Consider the following 21,678-nt stretch of genomic DNA (forward strand, 5'->3'; position numbering starts at 1 on the left):
TTTCTGCTTCTAGAGAAGCTTGACATTGAAATCAGCTCTATCCATTTATCCGTTCATTCAACAAGAATGTATTCAGTGAAACTTGCGCCAGGCACTAGGGGTTTAGGAATGAACAAGAAAAACATTCACTTCCCCACGAAGTTCACAATCCAAGGAGGGAGACAGGTTCACGGTCTCTTATTTTACAGCTTCAAACGAAAAACACAACAACTGAGAAAATTTGACTCTACCTGTAGCTCCCCTTCCATTATACTGAGTAGCTGGATGAGATCTTCCTTGGACAACTCCAAGGATTTCTTACTTTTCCGTTCACTTTCTCCAGATGGTTTTAGGTGTCGTTTGACAGTTCCCGAAGCCATGACATCCTCCTCCTTTCTGTTGGATTTGTTCTTCTTTTTCGTGTCTTCTGAGAGACTTTTATCAGCAGCGTTGCTGATGGTGGAGGTCTTGGGGCAGGAGACATGCCCGTTGGATGAACTTTCACCGCCCTGGTTTCGGGATCGCATTCCCACCTACAGCACATGAGAAAAGAGAAGATGTCTTTACCACCACTGAAATGATTTTTGCCTGACTGCTTGGAAATGAATAGCGGCTTTAAAACGTCACCAAGAAAGAAAAACCAGGAGATCAATCTCCAGTCAGCTTCCTTATAGCTTTAATGATCGCATCATTAGAAACTTCAGGAAAATACTTGGACCAGTCTTCAGAGGAAAATGAAAACGTGATTCTAACGTCACAAACATCCGAAGCTGAGTAATAGGGATCAACGTCAAGCAGCGCTAATTCACGCTGATGGTAGGTATCTTCGATAGGCTGGGATAACAATGACACTTTACCTATTATGGTCGCCCTTCCCCAAAACATGACCCAGGGCTAATAATGAGAAAAACATCAGACCCGTCCCAACTGAGGAACACTTCAAAATGCCTGACCCGTGATGATTAAAACTAATCAGGTCATGGAAAACAAGGAAAATCTGAATAATTGTCACCGCCAAGAGGAAGCTAAGGGCACATGACAACTAAATGATGTAATGTGGCATCTGGATGGGATCCTGAAACGGAAAAAAGACATTAGGGGAAAATTGAGGAAACATGAATAAAACATGGACTTTAGTCAATAATAATGCATCACTATTTGTTCATCAATTATAACATATGTACCATAGTAAGATGAGGTTTTAATTATAGAGGTAACTGGGTGTGGGGTCTATGGGATCCCCCAGTATTATCTTTGCAAGAATTCTGTGAATCTCAAGGTTTTTGTAACATAAAAAGTTTACTTTTTTAAGTGATTCTAAATTATCTATCAGAAAATGCAAACCTCAAACCCTGCCAAGAACAAGTCAGAAGTCACAATATGCAGAAAAAGCCACATGGAGTCGGGGGAGGGGACTTGAAGTGAAGAGAGAAAAGGGGAAACGCCAAGGGAAGAGGGTGGGGTAGTTTTTAGTGATATGGGACTCTACTTTTCCATGAACTCTTTTTCAAAATTGAGTGTTGTTGCTGTTCTTTTCTAATGTCAGTCATTTTACAGTAATAAAAGTACAAAGGATTGGGAGGAAAAGACCACCTTCAAAATCAAGATTTTTAAAAAATATGCTGAGGTAAAATAAAGAAAAAAACAAAACAGCAATTAATTTGTCCATGGGGAACTCACTTGAGTCATTCTATTTTGAATGTTTATGCAGTCTCTAAGCAAAAGAACTTGATTAACAGATACATTGCAAACAAACACACTGAGCTCAAAGGCAAGGCCTCTAATCTAAATTCAGGGAAGATCCCTCTGATATCCTGGGGGCTGTACTACAAAATTTGCCTAAATCCTTAAATATAGGAGCTTAGTGCATGGGTTTATTTAAAACTCACAGTATAAATAGTTCTTCCCTTGAACAGCTCAGCAGCAAGGTTTTCATTACCCATTCCAGATAAAATAGAGATTTCTTTTCTGGAAGTAAATTTCCTTTATGAACCCAACCATAGTTAAGAAACCAAGAAAAGCTTTTCAAAACGCCAGGCTTATAATAGAAAAATAAACACACAGCGTGATGTTTCCTTTTAGATAGCGAACACTTAATTCTTCTAAGAAATCTTGAAATCTACATTCATGCTCCTTTTTTGAATGGAACCCTTACAACAAAATGGACCCTTGTGTGTGTGTGTGTGAACTTCCTATAGCACCCTAATTTTGAAGACTATAAACCGGAGAAGTGGTCCTTAACACCAGCGCCATGTTTTCTGCTTCATTCAGTGATTAGGTCCTAAAATTTTAGAGCATCCTCTGTGCTTCCTTGGTGAACAAAGAATAGATGCTCTTTGTAACGGAAGCCAGAGCACTTCAGAACAGACCTACTGTATTTCATCACAGCTTGTTTGCAGGCAGAGTGGGCTGACTTAAGTCCCAAGCCAAAAAAATGAAAAGATGTGACAGTTTTGAAGGGGAGCACGTTATACCACCCCCAAATACACCTCTTTGGCATACTGATGACTTCAAGCTCATTATTTTTTAAGAAACAACAGGGACCTGTGAAGCTCTGAAACCTGGGTAGAAATTACCCTTTCCTAAGACATATTTTGGAGAAGGAAATGGCAACCCACTCCAGCGTTCTTGCCTGAGAATCCCAGGGACGGTGGAGCCTGGTGGACTGACGTCTATGGGCTCGCACAGAGTCGGACACGATTGAAGCGACTTAGCAGCAGCAGCAGCAAGACGTACTTATATTTATAAGAAAGCCTCCATTTGTAAGGGTTTCTCCCTGGCTATACCAGGAAGAGAACTATAACTCTAAAATCTCTAGAAACTCTTAACTGATACAGAAGGCAGTGACTCAAATCTGAATTTATTATGCTTTCCTTGTTTACTGTGCTTTCCTGGTAACTCTCATAAGTGGCTCAACATCTTTCTTTTGCCTTTAGCTGAAGCTGGTATATAAGGTAATGGCTTGGTCATTTCAGAGAGTTACTCGGTTTTCCTGTGTCTCTCCCATGTAAACAGGAGGTACGCATGTCATTAAACTTGTATTTGTGTCGTCCTATTAATCTGTCTTTTTAATACAGGGGTATAACAGCCAAAGACCTTAGAAGAGTAAAGCAAAAATTATTTTTCTTCCCCCACAGTTTCAAACTTAACTCCTGACACAGCACAACTAAGACACATGGGCTCCCCAAATTGAATTGTGATTCCCCGTGACTCCATGCCACATGTGCACTTCTTTGATCTAAAACAATTTTCTCTTAAGGCTCTTTGGGATGGAACATCAAATATTGATCTAACAACTTCAATTTAGAACACGCGTTAATGGAAGTTCCAGGCAGTATTTCCCAAGGTGGTAATGTTTTAAACTTAATCATACACAGCCTTAATCACACACAACATTTGTATTTGACTCTAACATGTGCTTATGTCTTATTTTCCTGGATTTCCTGTATCTTTTATAGGATCTATGGCATTAAGATATTTGTAAAATAAGACTAATGCATAACTCTCTATATATTACATGCCCTTAATTATATTTGCAAACACATGGGAAAATGGCATTTACCTAGTACCAACTCTATATCTGGGCTTCCCTAGTAGCTTAGCTCAGAGAAGGCAATGGCACCCCACTCCAGTACTCTTGCCTGGAAAATCCCATGGATGGAGGACCCTGGTGGGCTGCAGTCCATGGGGTCTCGAAGAGTCAGATGCGACTGAGAGACTTCACTTTCACTTTCACTCATTGGAGAAGGCAATGGCAACCCACTCCAGTGTTCTTGCCTGGAGAATCCCAGGGACGGGGGAGCTTGGTGGGCTGCCGTCTATGGGGTCGCACAGAGTCAGACACGACTGAAGCGACTTAGCAGCAGCAGCAGTAGCTTAGTTGGTAAAGAATCCGCCTGCAATGCAGAAGACCCTGGTTCGATTCCTGGGTTGGGAAGATCCCCTGGAGATGTGATAGGCTACCCACTCTGGTATTCTTGGGCTTCCCTGGTGGCTCAGATGGTAAAGAATCCACCTGCAATGCAGCAGACCAGGGTTCAGTCCCTGGTTCGGGATGATCCCCTGGAGAAGGGGTTGGCAACCCACTCTAGTATTCTTGCCTGGAGAATCCCTATGGACAGAGGAGCCTGGTGGGCTATAGTTCAGGGGGTTCCAAAGAGTCAGACATGAGTGAGCAACTAAGCACAGCACACACAGCAATTCTATATTTAATTGTTTCTAAACAATCTCAGTCTAATATTAAAGCTAAGCAAGATCCTGTGGGGCTTTCCCAGGTACAAAAGTCCATTCATGTTCCCCATTTCTTGTTTGTAGAAAAAAGGCTTCTCTGTCCTAGGCCTTCTCTGAGTGCCAAAGAGCAGACTCAACCAATTAGGGAACTGAGGGATGGCAGAAGCAAAGAGTCAAGCTAGAAAAGTAATGATAGGGATTTCTCTGGCATTCCAGTGGTGGGGAGCCTGCCTTGCATTGCAGGGGACGCAGTTTCAATCTCTGGTTGGAAATCTAAGATGCCACCTGCCTCAGAGCAAGTAAGCCCTTGAGCTGCAGCTACTGAGCCCATGCTCTGGAGTCCACACTCCACAACTAAAGAGTCTGTGAGCTGAAACGGAAGATCCCACATGATGCAATGAAGATCCTGTGTCCTGCAACTAAGACCCAGATAAATAAATATTTTTTTTAAAGTAATTATACCTTAAACAATAATTCAGCAATAAAACATAATCCTAGCTCCTCCTCAAGGGACACACAGAAAATCTGATACATATTTTTGAGTTGTTATGCAGAAACTAAGATCTCCCCCTACTCCCAGGCGGAGGGTGGTAACTACATGCTGACCAGCAGGTAGACCCCAGATTGTTTAGAACTAGAAGGTTGATGATGAAGATTCCTGAAACATCACCCCGTTACCTCACCACCAACCAACCAGAGGAAAGTCATGCACCCTACAACACTCACCCCAAATGTTACCTTAGGAAAACCTTCCCTGAAAGCCATCGGGGAGTTTGAGTCCTTTGAGCATAAGCCACCCATTCTGCTGTGGGACCCTGCAACAAATGTGCACTTTCCTTCACCATAAAATGGTGTCAGTAGATTGGCTCTGCTGTGCAATGGGCAAGTGGACTCGAGTTTAGTTCAGCAACAATATTAATACTTTTAAATAAAATGTTTATAGTATTATTAGCCTTTATAGAATTAATAGAATTACATTAACTAATGAAGATTATAGATTGAATTACTTGTAGGATTTTTACAGAAAGGAAACATATTTTAGAATTATCTAATTGTTTCATATCACTAATCAGGTCAAAAGCTTGAGTTCTCTATTCTCTTTCACACTAATTCACTTTTGCTGATGAAATATCGCATGTGCTAGACCTGTGATGTTAATTCTGTCTTAACAAGTATTTTTTTCTCTGTGACACTGAAATGTCACATTAATTACTTTTGCTTTGACACGTGCACACAGATTTTAGTCCTTTCCTAGTCATCCTAGTCCTTTTTAGTCCTTTTCCAGTGATTAAATATCTTTTTCTGGATCACACAGCTACTCCTAGTGAATAGAAGACCTAGGATTTGAACCAGGTGAGACTCTGAATAAGGTCTTCTATCTTTACCTCCACAACAAAATCAGCAGTCAGCACCTGTTCTATCTCAGAACTGCAAAAGTACTCAGAGACAGCAAACCAGTCAAGAAATGTTTTAGGACGGAAATGGACAGCGTGTAAGAGGGAGAAAAACTTAAGTTGTCCATAGTGTAACCAAGTCTGCCCTCAATAATATCCACTTTAAACCACTTTATTCTCTCAGTAAGACAAAGTATCCAGATAAGAATACTTTCCAGACTTTCATGTTTCACATTTAGTGATATTTAGACTCTTCCTTGGGATTCCCAGGTGGCTCAGTGGTAAAGAATCCGCCTGTCCATGTAGGAGTTGCAGGAGACTTGGATTCAATCCCTGGGACAGGAAGATCCCCTGGAGCAGGGTATGGCAACCCACTCCAGTACTCTTGCCTAGAAAATCCCTTGAACAGGGGAGCCTGGTTGGCTACAGTCCATGAGGTCGCAAAGAGTCAGATGCATATGTATGCATACTCTTCCTTATTTTAGCAGCTCTCACTTACTGTTTCTTAAGTGTTAAACAATGTGCTAAGCATTTTACATTATACAGCATCTCATTAAAATTAACATTCACATCAGCACTAGTAGGTGCTATTATTCTCAGTTTACAGATGAGGTCATTGAGATTTAAAGAGATTAAATATCTTTTTCTGGATCACACAGCTACTCCTAGTGAATAGAAGACCTAGGATTTGAATCCATGTGTGATTCTGAATAACTACTCTCTATATGGCTTTTTCCTAAGTTCTTAAACAGATGCAAATTAGAAGGGGAGGGATTACCCTGGGAAGCAGATGACTCAGAAAGTTTTACAATAAAGTTTCTAAAATAATATTTTTTCACTTTATATCCCAGAGTTGGAGAAATCCATCTATCTGTCCTCCTCCATAGGCACTCTTGCAAAAATCACACAGCCACTGAAATTAGGTTGCTAAGCAAAAATACGCTTTCCGAAATCATTAACCTGCTGCAGAACTTGTATAATGATCAATCATTTAAAAGCCTTTCTGAGAAGCAACTAGGCTAATTATTAAGGATACAGGTTATGAAAACAGATTGCAGTCTGAACAGGGATCATTACAGACTTAATGTGTTAAAAGTCCCAGAGCTGAACAATAGTAAACATTTAGTCAGAGTTGGCCAAGTTCTATCCTTAATGCTCACAGGGGTAGCAGGAGGTAACAGAAAAGGCATCTGGCACTCTGTAGGCCTCTTAGTATTTGGTTGGTGGGGGCAGAATACATGACTACCAAATATGCCACTTTAGCATACGGATTTTTTTGAGCTGAAGGCAATCAAAACCCAGCAGATTCAGGTAAAGCTCTCCTCCTCTTCATCAACTGCCTAAATTTACACTGGAAAGGGGGCCTATACCAGGAGGAGAGCTATCACCAGAGATACCTTTTCACCAAAGAAACATAACTGATAACACGGCAAAATCTGTTTTTCAAACCTTTCCTCTGCCTTCGTGTGAATGGTCTTCCTCACCTTCGTATCCGCAGACCCTCACCCCTTTCCTTAGCTCAAGATTTTATACAAGGTTCAGTTACCTGGCTGCTGTTGAAGTCTCAGCTTTTCATGGGACTACTGGTGGGGCCAGTGGTAAAGAACCTGTCTGTACCGCAGGAGACGGTAAGAGACTCGGGTTCGATTCCTGGGTCAGGAAGATCCCCTGGAGGAGAAAATGGCAACCTACTGCAGTATTCTTGCCTGAAGAATCCTAAGGACAGAGGAGCCTGGCAGGCACAGTCCATATGGTTGAAAGGAGTTGAAGCTACTTAACAAACACATACACTGTACATATAACATTAAACTTGGTTTTCTCCTATTTCTCCAGGCCAGAATACTGGAGTGGATAGCCATTCCCTTCTCCAGGGGATCTTCTCAACCCAGGGATAGATCACAGTTCTGCTTTGCAGATGGATTCTTTACCATCTGAGCCACCAGGGAAGCTTCTTTCTCCAATTATTCTATCTTATATCAATTTCATTACTAAACCAGCCAAGGCAGGGCTTCCCATGTGGTCCGATGGTTGAGACTTCATTTTCTAGTGCAGGGGGTACAGGTTCAACCCCTGGTTAGGGAACTAAGATCCCACACGCCTTGTGGCCAAAAAACCAAAGCAAAACACAGAAGTAACACTGCAACAAATTCAACACAAGACTTTAAAAAAATGGTCCACACCCCCCCAAAAAAATTATTTAATAAATAAATAAATATCAGCCAAAGAACCTAAAAAGAGAGAAGAGAGAATTTTTCCCCTCCCCTTCAGTTTAATGGCTGCAAGCATGGGACATGTAAATAACAAACTTTCTGAACGAAGCCAAGAATGCCTTTGGTTCATCTCAGTGTGTATCCTTTCAAGAAAGTCAAGACTCACATCAGATTTGGAACTTTTTTTTTTTAAGTGTTATTTGAGGCACAGGTTCTTCTACTTAATAAGCAAATTATCCCAACATAATTCATGAAATACACTTTCTCTTCTTTTCATAGTAATTAGTCAGCAATATTTTGCATAGAATTCTCTGATTCGCATGTGAAGAAAAGAAAGACCAAATTTTATCCCAAACCTCCCTCTTCTATGTCTTTTATGTCAGCATGTACTGTCAGATGAATACTATCCTAGGAATCAGAAGATATTTATAACAATTTTGACTAATTTGTATGGAACTAATAAGTATTTTTAGAGCCTTTGAACAAGTAGAAAGAGAATGAAAGAGGGAAAAGTCTACAGCAATTAAAGGCTCACTCTAGCTTCCATCTTTATTAGCTCCTATAAGACTTGACTTTGAATTTTCCTTAACAGTCTCACTCCTGCTCGAACCTTCCAGGTTTATCTTTCCATGTTACTATTCAACATTGGTCACAATATTCTCCATGCCTACCACCAAGAAAAACTTCTTTTCTGTACAAGTTAGGTCTTGGCATCATTCCTTTACTTGTTAAGTATCCAACTCCTATCTGTTCCTGATTTTACTTACATTCTTTTTTAAGAACCTACCCAGTACACAGGGTGAGCTAGCACAATAGTTTTATTTATATAACTTCAACTTTTTAATTATTTGATAGAATTATAAATATGACATATAGTAAAAGGGAAAGCACAGAATTACAGATAGTGTACTTTTTACAGTGTAGCTTGGCAAAAAGCTTCCTGCAAGTGCGGCTTCCAGAAAATCAGCCTGGATCTTTTAGACATAAATGACAGTGCCCACAGCACACAAGACTAAAGGCAAAAGAAAACACTGTTCTAGTTTCATGTGAAGTTTAAGATGCAAAAGACCAATCAGATCAACTAGTTTATCCTCTATCAATGCCAGATGATTCCCTCTGTAGATCTAGTTACTTGGTTAAGTCTAGTTAGAAATGTTCCAGCTCAGGAAATGTTCAAACGTTTCTCAGAAGACTGTTCATTCTAACAGCACAGATTGTTAATAAATTTTTCTAGGTTTGCCCTTAAATTTTCTTTACAATTTTCTTTCATTTTCATAATCTTATTTATGTAGCAAGCCACATCAAATGGTATTTCATTTCTCATTATCTACACTCATAAAAGCCTCAAAATAAACTGAGCTTTTGTTTATGTAAAACATTTTCATTCGACTAGGACAGCTCTATCCAGACCAACTGAAAATTCTTCTAAATAATTTCACAAAATATTAGAATTCAAGGAAGAGGATTCTCTTGGAGTCACGACAGTGATGTTGTAACCAAAAGTTTGAGGAAAATATTATAACTGTGGCAAAATAGAAAAATATTATTCTACTTTAGCCTAAAACCATGGAGCAATATTTTATGAAGTTCTGCTTAATATTTTTCAAGGAAGATAACAGCAGACCTGGAAAAGGTTTCCAGAAAAAAAAACAAAAACAGAAAATAACAAAAGAATAGATCAGGAAACTGCCATGAAATAAGAAAAAAAAAAATTTTAGTTATATATTGAATCTGAAAGGATATACAATTTGAGGGTGTTAAAGCTTGAATGTAAAATAGATTGGCCTCTCTTATCATCATGTTGATAAAAGAGGGTTTTGGTTTACCTCTTTATACTAATTTCTAGCATTTATAACAAGGCTTGAGATTTTTTTTTTCTTTTTTCTTTTCTCCACAGAAACAAGGCTACTGTCAACTGTATAAAAGAGAAAAGCCTTTAAATATCCAGACATTGAAAATTTTGACATTTTCAATATCAATGACTCATTCTTGAACCTCAAATACATTTAAAGTATCTTTATAGTCATAATACTTTATTATAATTCTGATGTCACTATTCTACTAGACATAGAACATAATATATAGGTATTGGTTATATAAGAAGGTTATATAAGACCTTCCTTCAAATTTAAGTGATTAAGATAACTCTAGTTTTCTGGTAAATTTTACCTATATTCTCTCTACTTGACCACGATAATTTGTTTAGACATTTAAACAGTACCTGTGGCCTCTGAAGAATGTCACCATTTAGTTTAATTAAAGTTGCTTAATATTTGTTTTATCTGACAAAGAAAACATCTCTGGAAAATTACCAGACTCTTGGTTAGCCAGAGTTAGAATTCCTTTCTGTATTTCATCACTTCTGAAAAGGCCCACAAACTACGAGTCAGTCATTTCCTTTCACTCACAAAAGAGCCAGGAAGAAAAATACCTTAGGCTTTCTCTCAGCAGTCTATATGTGATGAATTGTTCTTAAATATTACTTCTATTCACAATAATAGTAACTGACTTTTACTAAGGAGCTTATGCTCTGAACACTGGGTGAAGTGTCTGTCATAGCTAGTATCATCTCATAGAATCCTAATAACAATCCATAAAGCAGAGGCTATAATTACTTCTCTTAAAAAGATAAGGAAAGTGAGGCTTAGAGAGATTTAGACATTTGCCCAAAATAGCATAGCCAGTACCTGGGAACGCCTGAACGAGAACACAGGGTAGTTTGCCATTCTCTACATTCAAGGAGAACCCAAAAGTCAGCTTTAATCTCCAGATCAGAACCACTGCAACACAAATACACTGGTAGCCCTCCCTGCCCGGGGCTGATATAAGTTTAGTTATGGGGTATAGCATCCAGCAAACAGTCTCAAGCAACAATTAATACAGAATTCCACTATTTCCACAGACTTTTTTCTTCAATTTCTACTTGTGTAATACCTTGTTCTTCTAAGACCACATTCTTTCCACCCTGCTCCCCTGACACTGTCTTTCAACTGCTCAGAGCCTGAGACTCTCAGAGGAGCTGAGAAATAACTCTGACCTTGCAGTTTTTTGACTTAGGACTCCTTGAATTGGAAAAGTCACTGACTCCAGGAATACAACAAACACTATACAGTTGGATATGAATTGAAATGGTTTTTTAACTTAGGCAAATTAGGAAAAATTCCAGTTTGCACAGTAGCTGATTATTCTAGTCAGCCAAGGTCTCCTGTTAGGAAACAAAAAGTTTGTCTTTATGAAAGAAATATTCTCAAACAATTTAACTGCATTTTTCAAGAAACCCAAGCCATATCACAATTGCTGGATGTTAATAAAATGGGTTAAACTCCATGGGGAGAAAGACATACACTGGTTTGGATGATATCATGGCTTCATGCTGACAAGGGAGAAGATGGAACATTGCACAGATCACCCCATCCATATGCTGACGATGACTTCATGCATTCTAATTGCCTCTACTATGTCAATTGTATTCAGGTGTCCTTTAAATGCCTTATATTTTAAATGTTTCAACCATTTCTTAACATAAAAGAACAACCTAAAATCTGTTGTAATGTAGCGAGTCATGGGTTATGTTTGTTTTAAACTTCTCCTGACTTCAGTCTTTTCTTAGAATCCCTGAGCATCCCTTCCTTGGGATAGATCAGGGTATTCAGAGTGTAGGGAGTCAAAACTAAGAACAAATAGCACAACTATTGTACTTTATAAACCAAGCCAAGAGAAAAGTAAGAATGGTTCCTATTGAAACATACACTATCATAGTTCATGCAACTGAAACCATGATTGTCAAAGATGTCTGCCTGATGTTCAAAGATTCTCTTCACTCTGACACTGTGTGAAGAGGCTATGTATTCTATGGCAATCAACCAAATTTCATTAACTTAGTTGCTACGCTTATGCAAAAAAGCTAGCAAGTACAGTCAAGAGGAGAACTTTGTGATTCGCTAATTAAGGTGCATTAGAAGTTGGCTCTATCTAAAATGCCACACTACCACAATGCAGAAGTTTCAGTCTCACTGTGTGGGCAGGAAGTATGTAAGACGATGAGTCACCACCTTTCGGAATAATTTTCTCAAATACACAATGGCCCCTAGCCCCGTCTCTTCTCCACCCTTCAGTCATCCTATCTCAGCACACCCTAACCCTAACCCTAACCCACCCAGCTCCAAAGCAGACCTAAAGGTGTCCAGTGACCTCACATATTAACATCCTCAGCATTTGTTTTTCTAAAATGCTGCATCTTCTCAAAGATGTCTGCCATTAACCCCAAGGAATCAAGAGATCCAACTCCCCACTTGTAATCCCTTAAATTCTTTTTCATCTTTAAAATGAGGATAATAATGTCTGTTCCACCCACTGTGTGTCTGTAAAATCGTAACGCCTGTTTTACTCTCTGTCTGTGTGAAAGTATTTACTAGCAGTGGTAAAGCAGGAAGCATTCATTTATGGCAGATTAACCACTGGGGTCATCAAACACCTCTCAGTGCCCCATTGTAGGTCCCACCAGAGATAGGCACTTTATTTTCAGCTCTGATCATATCATAGAAGTCAGAAAACTTTTTCTGTAAAGGGGTAAATATTAAATATTCTGGGCTTTGCAGGCCATGTGGTCTGTATTCCATTTTCTGGGCTCCAAAATCACTGCAGATGGTGACTGCAGCCATGAAATTAAAAGACGCTTACTCCTTGGAAGAAAAGTTATGACCAACCTAGGCAGCATATTAAAAAGCAGAGACATTACTTTGCTAACAAAGGTCCATCTAGTCAAGGCTATGGTTTTTCCAGTGGTCATGTATGGATGTGAGAGTTGGACTATAAAGAAAGCTGAGTGCCGAAGAATTGATGCTTTTGAACTGTGGTGTTGGAGAAGACTCTTGAGAGTCCCTGGGACTGCAAGGAGATCCAACCAGTCCATCCTAAAGGAGATCAGTACTGGGTGTTCATTGGAAGGACTGATGCTAAAGCTGAAACTCCAATACTTTGGCCACCTGATGCGAAGAGTTGACTCATTGGAAAACACCCTGATGCTGGGAAAGATTGAGGGCAGGAGGAGAAGGGGATGACAGAGAATGAGATGGCTGGATGGCATCACTGACTCAATGGACACGGGTTTGGGTGGACTCCAGGAGTTAGTGATGGACAGGGAGGCCTGGCGTGCTGCAGTCCATGGGGTCACAAAGAGTTGGACACAACTGAGCGACTGAACTGAACTGAAATGAACTGACTGTATCATGAAGGCAGCCACAGACAATATATAAATGGGTGGGTGGGGCATGTTTGATTCCTAGTCCTTAGTTGGCAACCCTGATTTAGACTGTGTGACAAATATGATTGATGGATGCATTTAAATTGGGAAAAACTCACTCCCTACTCAGAAATTTCCCTATACAGAAATTAAAAAAAAAAAAACGATGGAAATAAGAGAGAAGAAAAAAAAATAGGGAAAAAATAGTGTAGTAGCTATGCCATCTACCTACGCATTCTCTTCCTCTCTTGCAGGTAAGTTGAGGAAGGACAGCTTAACCTGGTCCTTTCCTTTCCTTCACGAAGTTTGAGGAACCTAAGGCAGAAGAAACTGACAGGCTGAAATTTGAGAGGAGGATTCCCGCTGGCACTAGTCATATCATGAGACACAGACAGAGAATAGAGATTTAGCAGCAAGTGCCTGCTAAGCAGACGATGGAGACTTAAAAGTGAAAGCTGCTCAGGCGTGTCCAACTCTTTGTGATCCCATGGACCGTACAGTCCATGGAATTCTCCAGGCCAGAATACTATGGTGGGCAGCCTTTCCCTTCTCCAGGAGATCTTCCCAACCCAGGGATCAAACCCAGGTCTCCTGCATTGCAGGCGGATTCTTTACCAGCTGAGCCACAAGGGAAGCTAAGGTTGTGAGTAGGGCTTCCCTGACAGCTCAGTTGGTAAAGAATCCACCTGCAATGTGGGAGACCCTGGTTCGATTTCTGGGTCAGGAAGATCCTCTGGAAAAGGGATAGGCTACCCACTCCAGTATTCTTGGCTTCCCTGGTGGCTCAGCTGATGGAGACTGATGCCCACTAAGTGTGTGGAGGAGACAAAGAAGTGGAGATACACATGCCCAGCAACGGTGGACACGAGAGCCAGGAGGGACGGCCGGGGAAATAACGGAAGACGGAAGAGTCATGAGGCAGGGGTCTTCACAGCGGATCACTCAACAGGATGAGAAGGAAGGCGCAGCTACCCTCAGGGAATCTGCAGCATTGGAGAGAGTCACAGAGAGACATGAAACAGCCCAGAAAGAGCTGCAGCCCAGCTGGGAGATGACAACTACGAGCATGGTAACTGGGTCTGCAGGTGTGTGACCTGTGCAGTTGTACGAATTTGATTTGATTTGTTGTTGTTGTTCGGTTGCTAACTCGTTTCCAACTCTTTGAGACCCCAGAGACTGCAGCACACCAGGATTCCCTGTCCTTCACTATCTCCCAGAGTTTGCTCAGATTCTTGTCCATTGAGTTGCTGATGCTATCTAACCATCACATCCTCTGCTGCCCCCTTCTCCTGTTGCCTTCAATCTTTCCCAGCATCAGGGTCTTTTCCAATGATTCGACTCTCTGCATCAGGTGGGCAAAGTATTGGAGCTTCAGCTCCAGCATCAGTCCTTCCAATGAATGTTCAGGGTTGATTTCCTTTAGGATTGATTGGTTTGATCTTCTCACATTCCAAGGGACTCTCAACAGTCTTATCCAGCACCACAATTCTTCAGTGCTCAGCCTTCATTATGGTCCAACTCTCACATCCATGCATGACTACTAGAAAAATCATAGCTTTGACTATATGGACCTTTGTCAGAAAAGTGCTGTCTTCGCTTTTGAATATGCCTCCTAAGTTTGTCATAGCTTTTCTTCCAAGGAGCAAGAGTCTTTTCATTTCATAGCTACAGGCAATGATTTTGGAGCCCAAGAAAATAAAATCTGTCACTGCTTCTACTTTTTCGCCATCTACTTGCCATGAAGTGATAGGACCAGATGCCATGATCTTTGTTTTTAGACTGCTGAGTTTTAAGCCAGCTTTTTCACTTTCCTCTTCCATACTCATCAACAGGCTCTTTAGTTCCTCTTCACTTTCTGCCATTAGAGTGGTATCATCTGCATGTCTGAGGTTGTTGATGTTTCTCCCAGCAATCTTGATTCCAGCTTGTGATTCATCTACCTGGCATTTTTCTCCAGATGTACTCTGCATATGAGTTAAACAAACAGGGTGAAAACAGCCTTGTCATAATCCTTTTCAATTTTGAACCAGTCAGTTGTGCCATGTCCAGTTCTAACTGTTGCTTCTTGACCCACATATAGGTTTCTCAGGAGACAGTTAAGGTGGTCTGGTAGTCCCATCTCTTTCAGAATTTTCCACAGTTTGTCATGATTGACATAGACGGAGGCTTTACTGTAGTCAGTGAAGCAGAAGTAGATGTTTTTCTGGAATTCCTCTGCTTTCTCTATGATCTAATGAAGGTTGGCAATTTGATCTCTAGTACCTCTGCCTTTTCTAAATCTAGTTTGTACATTTGGAAGTTTTCAGTTCATGTACTGCTGAAGCCTAGCTTGAAGGATTTTGAGCATTACCTTGCTAGCATGTGAAATGAGCACAATTCTATAGTAGTTTGAACATTCATTGGCATTGCCCTTCTTTGGGATTGGAATGAAAACTGACCTTTTCAAGTCCTATGGCCACTGCTGAGTTTTCCAAATTTGTTGACATATTGAGTGCAGCACTTTAACAGCATAATCTTTTAGGATTTAAAATAGCTCAACTAGAATTCCATCACCTCCACTAGCTTTGTTCATAGTAATGCTTCCTAAGGCCCACTTGACTTCACACTCCAGGATGTCAGGCTCTAGGTGAGTGACCACACCACTGTGGTTATCTGGGTCATGAAGACCTTTTTTGTACAGTTCTTCTGTGCATCCTTGCCACCTCTTTTTAATCTCATCTGCTTCTGTTAGGTCCTTACCATTTCTGTCCTTTATTGTGCCCATCCTTGTGTGAAAAGTTTCCTTGGTATCTCCAATTTTCTTGAAGAGATCTCTGATCTTTCTCATTCTACTGTTTTCCTCTACTTCTTTGCACTGTTCATTTAAGAAGGCCTTCTTATGTCTCCAGGCTTCCCTGGTGGCTCACCTGGTAAAGACTCTGCCCGCCATGTGAGAGACCTGGGTTCGATCCCTCGGTTGGGAAGATCCCTTGGAGAAAGGAACAGCTACCCACTCCAGTATTCTGACCTGGAGAATTCCGTGGGCCGTGTAGTCCATGGGGTCGCAAGAGTTGGACACAACTGAGCGACTTTGACTTTCTTATCTCTCCTTGCTATACTCTGGAATGCTGCATTCAGTTGGGTATACTTTTCCTTCTCCCTTGCCTTTCACTTCTCTTCTTTCCTCCGCTATGTGTAAAGCCTCCTCAGACAACTACTTGGCCTTCGTGCATCTCTTTTTCTTGGGGATGGTTTTGGTCATCCCCTACTGCACAGTGTTACGAACCTCCATCCATAATTCTTCAGGCACTCTGTCTGCCAGATCTAATCCCTTGAATTTACTCATCACCTCCACTATAAAATCTTAAGGGATTTCATTTAGTTCATACCTGAATGGCCTAGTGGTTTTCCCTACTTTCTTCAATTTAAGCCTGAATCTTGCAATAAGGAACTGATGATCTGAGCCACAGTCAGCTCCAGGTCTTATTTTTGTTGACTGTACAGAACTTCTCTACTTGGTTTAATGTTCTGCTATTGCTGCTTTTAAATTCTTGATTTTTTAAACTCGAGGCCCCACATTTCCATTATGTCTTGGCTCCCCTAAATTTTGTGTCCAGTGCTGACAGCAGCAGGGCCATCTCTCTGGACCAGGCATGAACGCCAGCAGACCCCCACCCCCAGAAGAAGCACAGTGTCTGTGGGACACCAAATATGAAGGAGGAACATTCAGCTGGAGGAAAGGAAAAGCGGAAATGGAATTCTGATTCATTCTAGGATTTAGCCATCATATTGAATTTACCAGAAAATAAATTCACCTGATAAAATTGGATTTAGCAGGAAACAGCCAGGTTAAGATCTCTGCTTCAGGTGGGGATGGGAGGCAAGGAGAATGAGAAGAGGGAGCCAGAGAGTGAGGAAAGCTGAGTTCAGTCACAATGAAATGAAGTATTAGAATTACGTCCTTGAGTTTTACAGGGTGTGTTGGCTGTGAAATATAACACTGGTTACAGTTTTATAAGCCATAAAGTACCACAGGACTTTCGGGCAATATATGTAAAGGAATTTTCCTTTAAATCACGTTGCTATTGCCCCTGCTCTGGTTTTGAAAAAGAAAAGCAGGGAATAGACTCGTACAAGGGCAGGGGAGCCAGAGCTCAAGTCTTCCAGGAAAGAAGAGATCGCACAGCACCTGGGAGAGGAGGCAGATGTAGAGAGGAGACAGGCTTCTCCTGAGCCACCAGGGAAGTCCTTTAAAAATGAAAATTAAAGGAGTAATAAAGAACTTAAAAATTAAAAAAAAAAAAAGTTTAATTAAAAAAAAGAAATCTCTGTCCTGAGGCCCCGCTGCCTTCCCTGCCTGCATTTCACTTTCCTCTCTAGGCAGCTTTCCTGTTTTCCCAGTAGGCTCCTCCTTGTGCCTTTCATCGAAATTATAAAAATCATATCCCACTGATCTTATTCTAATCCATAGGGGGCTTTCCCAGCCCAGACTTGCCTGGGGTGTTCCCCAATCCCAAACCTGACCCATCCATCAAACTCCAAGTCTTCTGGGTTCTAAGGACATAGTTAAGAAATCACCTGGCTGGATTTAATCCCATCGCAGCATCAGTACCTAACTCTGTATTTTTCAGTCTTTATTAACCCTAGTGAACATTTGAAATTAAGGGAATTAGTCATTTAAAAAAGATTTGATTGAAGGTTTTGACAGTTTTTCTTTAAACCAAACCACTAGGTGATTTTCCTCTATAAAATAAATCATGGCAGAGGGAGGGTAAGAAGCACTTTGGGAACGTATTTTTTTTTCTTCTCTCTTGTTTTTGTTTAGTTACTAACTTTTGTCTGATTCTTTTGACTCCATGGACTGTAGTCTCCCAGGCTCCTCTGTCCACTGGATTTCCCAGGCAAGAATACTAGAGTGGGTTTCCATTTCCTTCTCCAGGGTTTCTTCCCAGCCCTGGGATCAAACCCACATCTCCTACATTGGCAGGTGGATCCTTTACCCCTGAATCACCAGGAACACACATAATTACACAATTCCTCTGTCTCCACTACTAAATGCCAACATCCTCTTTGGTGTCCTAGCCCAATATTCTTTCTTTGGAGAGCCAAGATGAACCCAACATTGACACAGCAGACAGGTCTTGCCTCCTAACACCTGGCGCTGAAGCTAGGGTTGGGGAGAGAGGGGTCGGGGGAGGCATGGAATCCAGGGTTACACCAGCGGCCAGGGCTCTGGGAACACACTGCCAGTAGAGGAGCACTTCTGCAAGTCCAGGGCAGTGATTCTCACACTTCAGAATCACCAGAAGTGTATATTAACACACAGACTACTGGTCCCCATGTCCAGAGTTTCTGATTCCACGGGCCTGGAGAAGGCAATGGCACCCCACTCCAGTACTCTTGCCTGGAAACTCCTATGGACGGAGGAGCTTGGTAGGCTGCAGTCCGTGGGGTTGCTAAGAGTCGGACACAACTGAGCGACTTCACTTTCACTTTTCACTTTCATGCATTGGAGAAGGAAATGGCAACCCACTCCAGTGTTCTTGCCTGGAGAATCCCAGGGACGGTGGAGCCCGATGGGCTGCTGTCTATGGAGTTGCACAGAGTCGGACACGACTGAAGCGACTTAGCAGCAGCAGCAGCAGCAGAATGGGCCTGAGAGCTTGCATTTCTAATGCATCCCAGTCAATGCTGTTGCTGCTGGCCCCAGGCCCACACATGGAGCACCCACGCCCTAGGGCTAAGATGGGCCCAGAACATTGCAAAGGGGCCTCAGAATATCTACCTACTTCAGCTAGAAACTCTCTGCTTTCCCATAACTAAACTAGAAATAGTTGACTTGGCTGGAAAAAATGTTACTTGTAACTGTTTACATGACTGATGACATGGCTGATTATCATTCATCTTCCAACAGAGGCCCTGTTTGAGCGTTTAGATTTGTGGGGTTACAAAGAGGCCAAAACCCTTTTGCAGATATAGGGTGTATATGTATATTTAACAAGACATTTTTTATCAGAAGACTCATGAATAATCTACATTTTCAGATGTTTTACTGAAACAAATCAGAAGATCTGGCACTACTGAGCCATCTTTTCACATATCAACGTTTAGCTGGGGTTGAGTGGTGGCTGACCCGCTGAGATGAAGAATTTACTCACTAGGTCACACATGTCCTTACCACTTTCCATTACCTCTTGAACCCTGAGACCCAGGACTCAATTGCTATATATTTATTACTATAGTTGCACTCTTTTTCTTCTAGTACCAAAGGAGAAGAGAGTTACATCGAGAAAGTTTCATGCTTCAAGAAAACAAATATTTAGTACTGACTACTCCTATGACTGAACATGCCAACACTCTGATAGCTTTACTTGTTTCTACCCACCTGTCTTCTGAATCCATCTGAGTCTGAGTCTAGCCTGGATAAGCCTGGATGGCAGGCAGAAATGCATGGTTAGGGACTAGAGACAAGAAGCAGACTCTTGGGAATTTCATGGTGGTCCAGTGGCTGAGACTCCATGTTCCAAATGTTAGGGGGCCTGGATTCAATCCCTGGTCAGGGAACTAGATCCCACACGCCACAACTAAAGATCCTGCCGGCCACAACGAAGATCATGTGCTGGCACAGTCAAATAAATAAATAAATATTTTTTTAAAAAGCAAATATAGGTTAAATCAATCTAAAATGCAGACACTCAGGTTATTGGCGGCGGGGTGGGGTGGGCAGGGAAGCAGACTCTTGAGTGGGATGGTCAAAAAAACGATCTAAAAAGGAATTATCCAAAAAGAAGAAGCTGCGACATCACAAGCTTGATGGAGGACAAGGTCACTTAGCCAGGGGAAAGAAAATGTTGTGCATGGCGGGAATATGCCCCCATGATGCTGATACAGACATGCAGCCAAAGTCGTGGCTGATGGGGGCTGCAGTGAAGGTATGCGTGGAAAAAAAGGCGTGAACCAGGAGAGGATCTGTGAGGAGCTGGGGCCTTGCTTTGAGAACCAGCAAAGCAAGAGGCAGAGGGAGGATCTGGGGAACTTCTGCAGTGTCCTGTTGGAACCAGCAGAGGCATCAATAGGTAGTCAGGCTATCTCAGGGGTAGGACAGTGGGCGGCCTGAGAGTCCACCCCAGGGGACCACCTCTTGAGTTAAGCTGAGCAGGGAGGAGGTTCAGAAATTGTGTGTGTATATGCATGCTCAGTCATGTCCAACTGTTTATGACCCTATCAACTGTAGCCCACCAGGCACCTCTATCCATGGGAATTTCCAGGCAAGAATATTGGAGCAAGTTGCCAGTTCCTACTGCAGGGTATCTTCCTGACCCAGGGATCAAACCCACATCTCTTCACCACTGTGCCATCTGTAATTATTCAGGTAGAAACTAAGACAAGGAAATTCCATGCTGATCTCATACTATTCACTCCCTGGCTTTCTCAGCTTGAGAACTTTGGGCTATATTTCATCCCACAGACTTTTTTGTGCACCACTATACCAAATAACAAGCACACAAAAACCATGCTGGGTGCCAGGATACACACACACACACACACACACACAGAGAAAAACATGTTCCTTCCCTCAAGAATGTCATGGTCCAAAATAGTGGTCTATAAATTTTTTAACACTTCAACCCATTCTTTAAAAATGTAATCACTTATCCTAACGTTGGTAAATGTATCTAAAAAGTATATCTCATGTTAATCTTCTAATGTATTGAGCGTATTATAAATTATATCCTGAAATAGAAAAAACCTAACTAAATAAATAACAAACATTATCAATAAATATATTGGAAGCTCATACCCCAATGACTTCTCATGTGATAATTGATCTACCAAACAGATATTTAAACAGATTTTAAAAATAAAAGGAAGCTTAGGAAAGGCTTTAATAGCTATCTTAGATCTGAGGAGTGACTGGTCTCGATCTTGAATAACTCCTTAGACCATGAAGAAATTGGAAATGTGCACAGATGAGACGGTTAACCGGGACAGAGGGATAGGCTATAAGGACCAACCACTGCTCAGATCACGGTGCTTGAGTGGGGCCCAGGGGGATGGGTGAACTCTTTTCAGGGAGAGGAGAGAGTATAAACAAAAGTCCGTAGCTGTTCAGTGGCCTGATGTGGACTTAGGAGGACTTCAAAATGGAGAACAAATGCAGCAAAATGCTAATTATGTGCGTCACAAAACATAACGGATTAACTCAAGTGAGTCCCGTCTGATAATAAGACTGCACTCTGTGTTGGCACGTTCAGCCTTCAGTTTGTCCCTCGCATGGCACTGTTATTCTTTCACATTAGAAAAAATAAAAGTGAACCTTGGTGGTCGCCATGGTAACTAAATAGTGGGAGTGAGGGCATTGGAAGGTCAAGGAATGTTCTATAGTTATGCATGGAGAAAGTACAAAACACAGGTTATTTTTAATTTTGGCTCTGCTCCTATGATTTTCATGTCTGAAAATTAAGATGTACATAAATAGTAAAGTCTGTTTCTCATGCAGTCATGAGAAAAAATACTTTCCCAGTAATTCAATACAACCTCCTTATTTTGTTGATGTTTCATTTTCATCAGCTGCCATTCAAGCCAACAAAAATGCCCACAGTGAGTATTTTCCAAATTTGTAACCAGGGAGGGTGGAGGGTGT

General features: G+C 41.4%; 1 protein-coding gene across 4 annotated transcripts in view; it reads right to left on the reverse strand.

Moving 5' to 3' along the window:
- Positions 1–21,678, reverse strand: part of FILIP1 (filamin A interacting protein 1) — a 221,638-nt gene that overhangs the window by 122,673 nt on the left and 77,287 nt on the right. For all 4 annotated transcript variants that reach the window (XM_086316832.1, XM_086316829.1, XM_086316833.1 and 1 more), the window contains one exon: positions 231–512. In XM_086316832.1, the coding sequence (XP_086172958.1) occupies positions 231–506 (276 nt within the window). In that variant the 5' untranslated portion in view covers positions 507–512. The remainder of the gene's footprint in view (positions 1–230; positions 513–21,678) is intronic.

The sequence above is a fragment of the Bos grunniens genome, chromosome 9 (assembly GCF_055505025.1).
Source record: "Bos grunniens cultivar Pamir isolate PY7600 chromosome 9, Bosgru_T2T1.0, whole genome shotgun sequence".
Taxonomy (NCBI): Eukaryota; Metazoa; Chordata; class Mammalia; order Artiodactyla; family Bovidae; genus Bos; species Bos grunniens.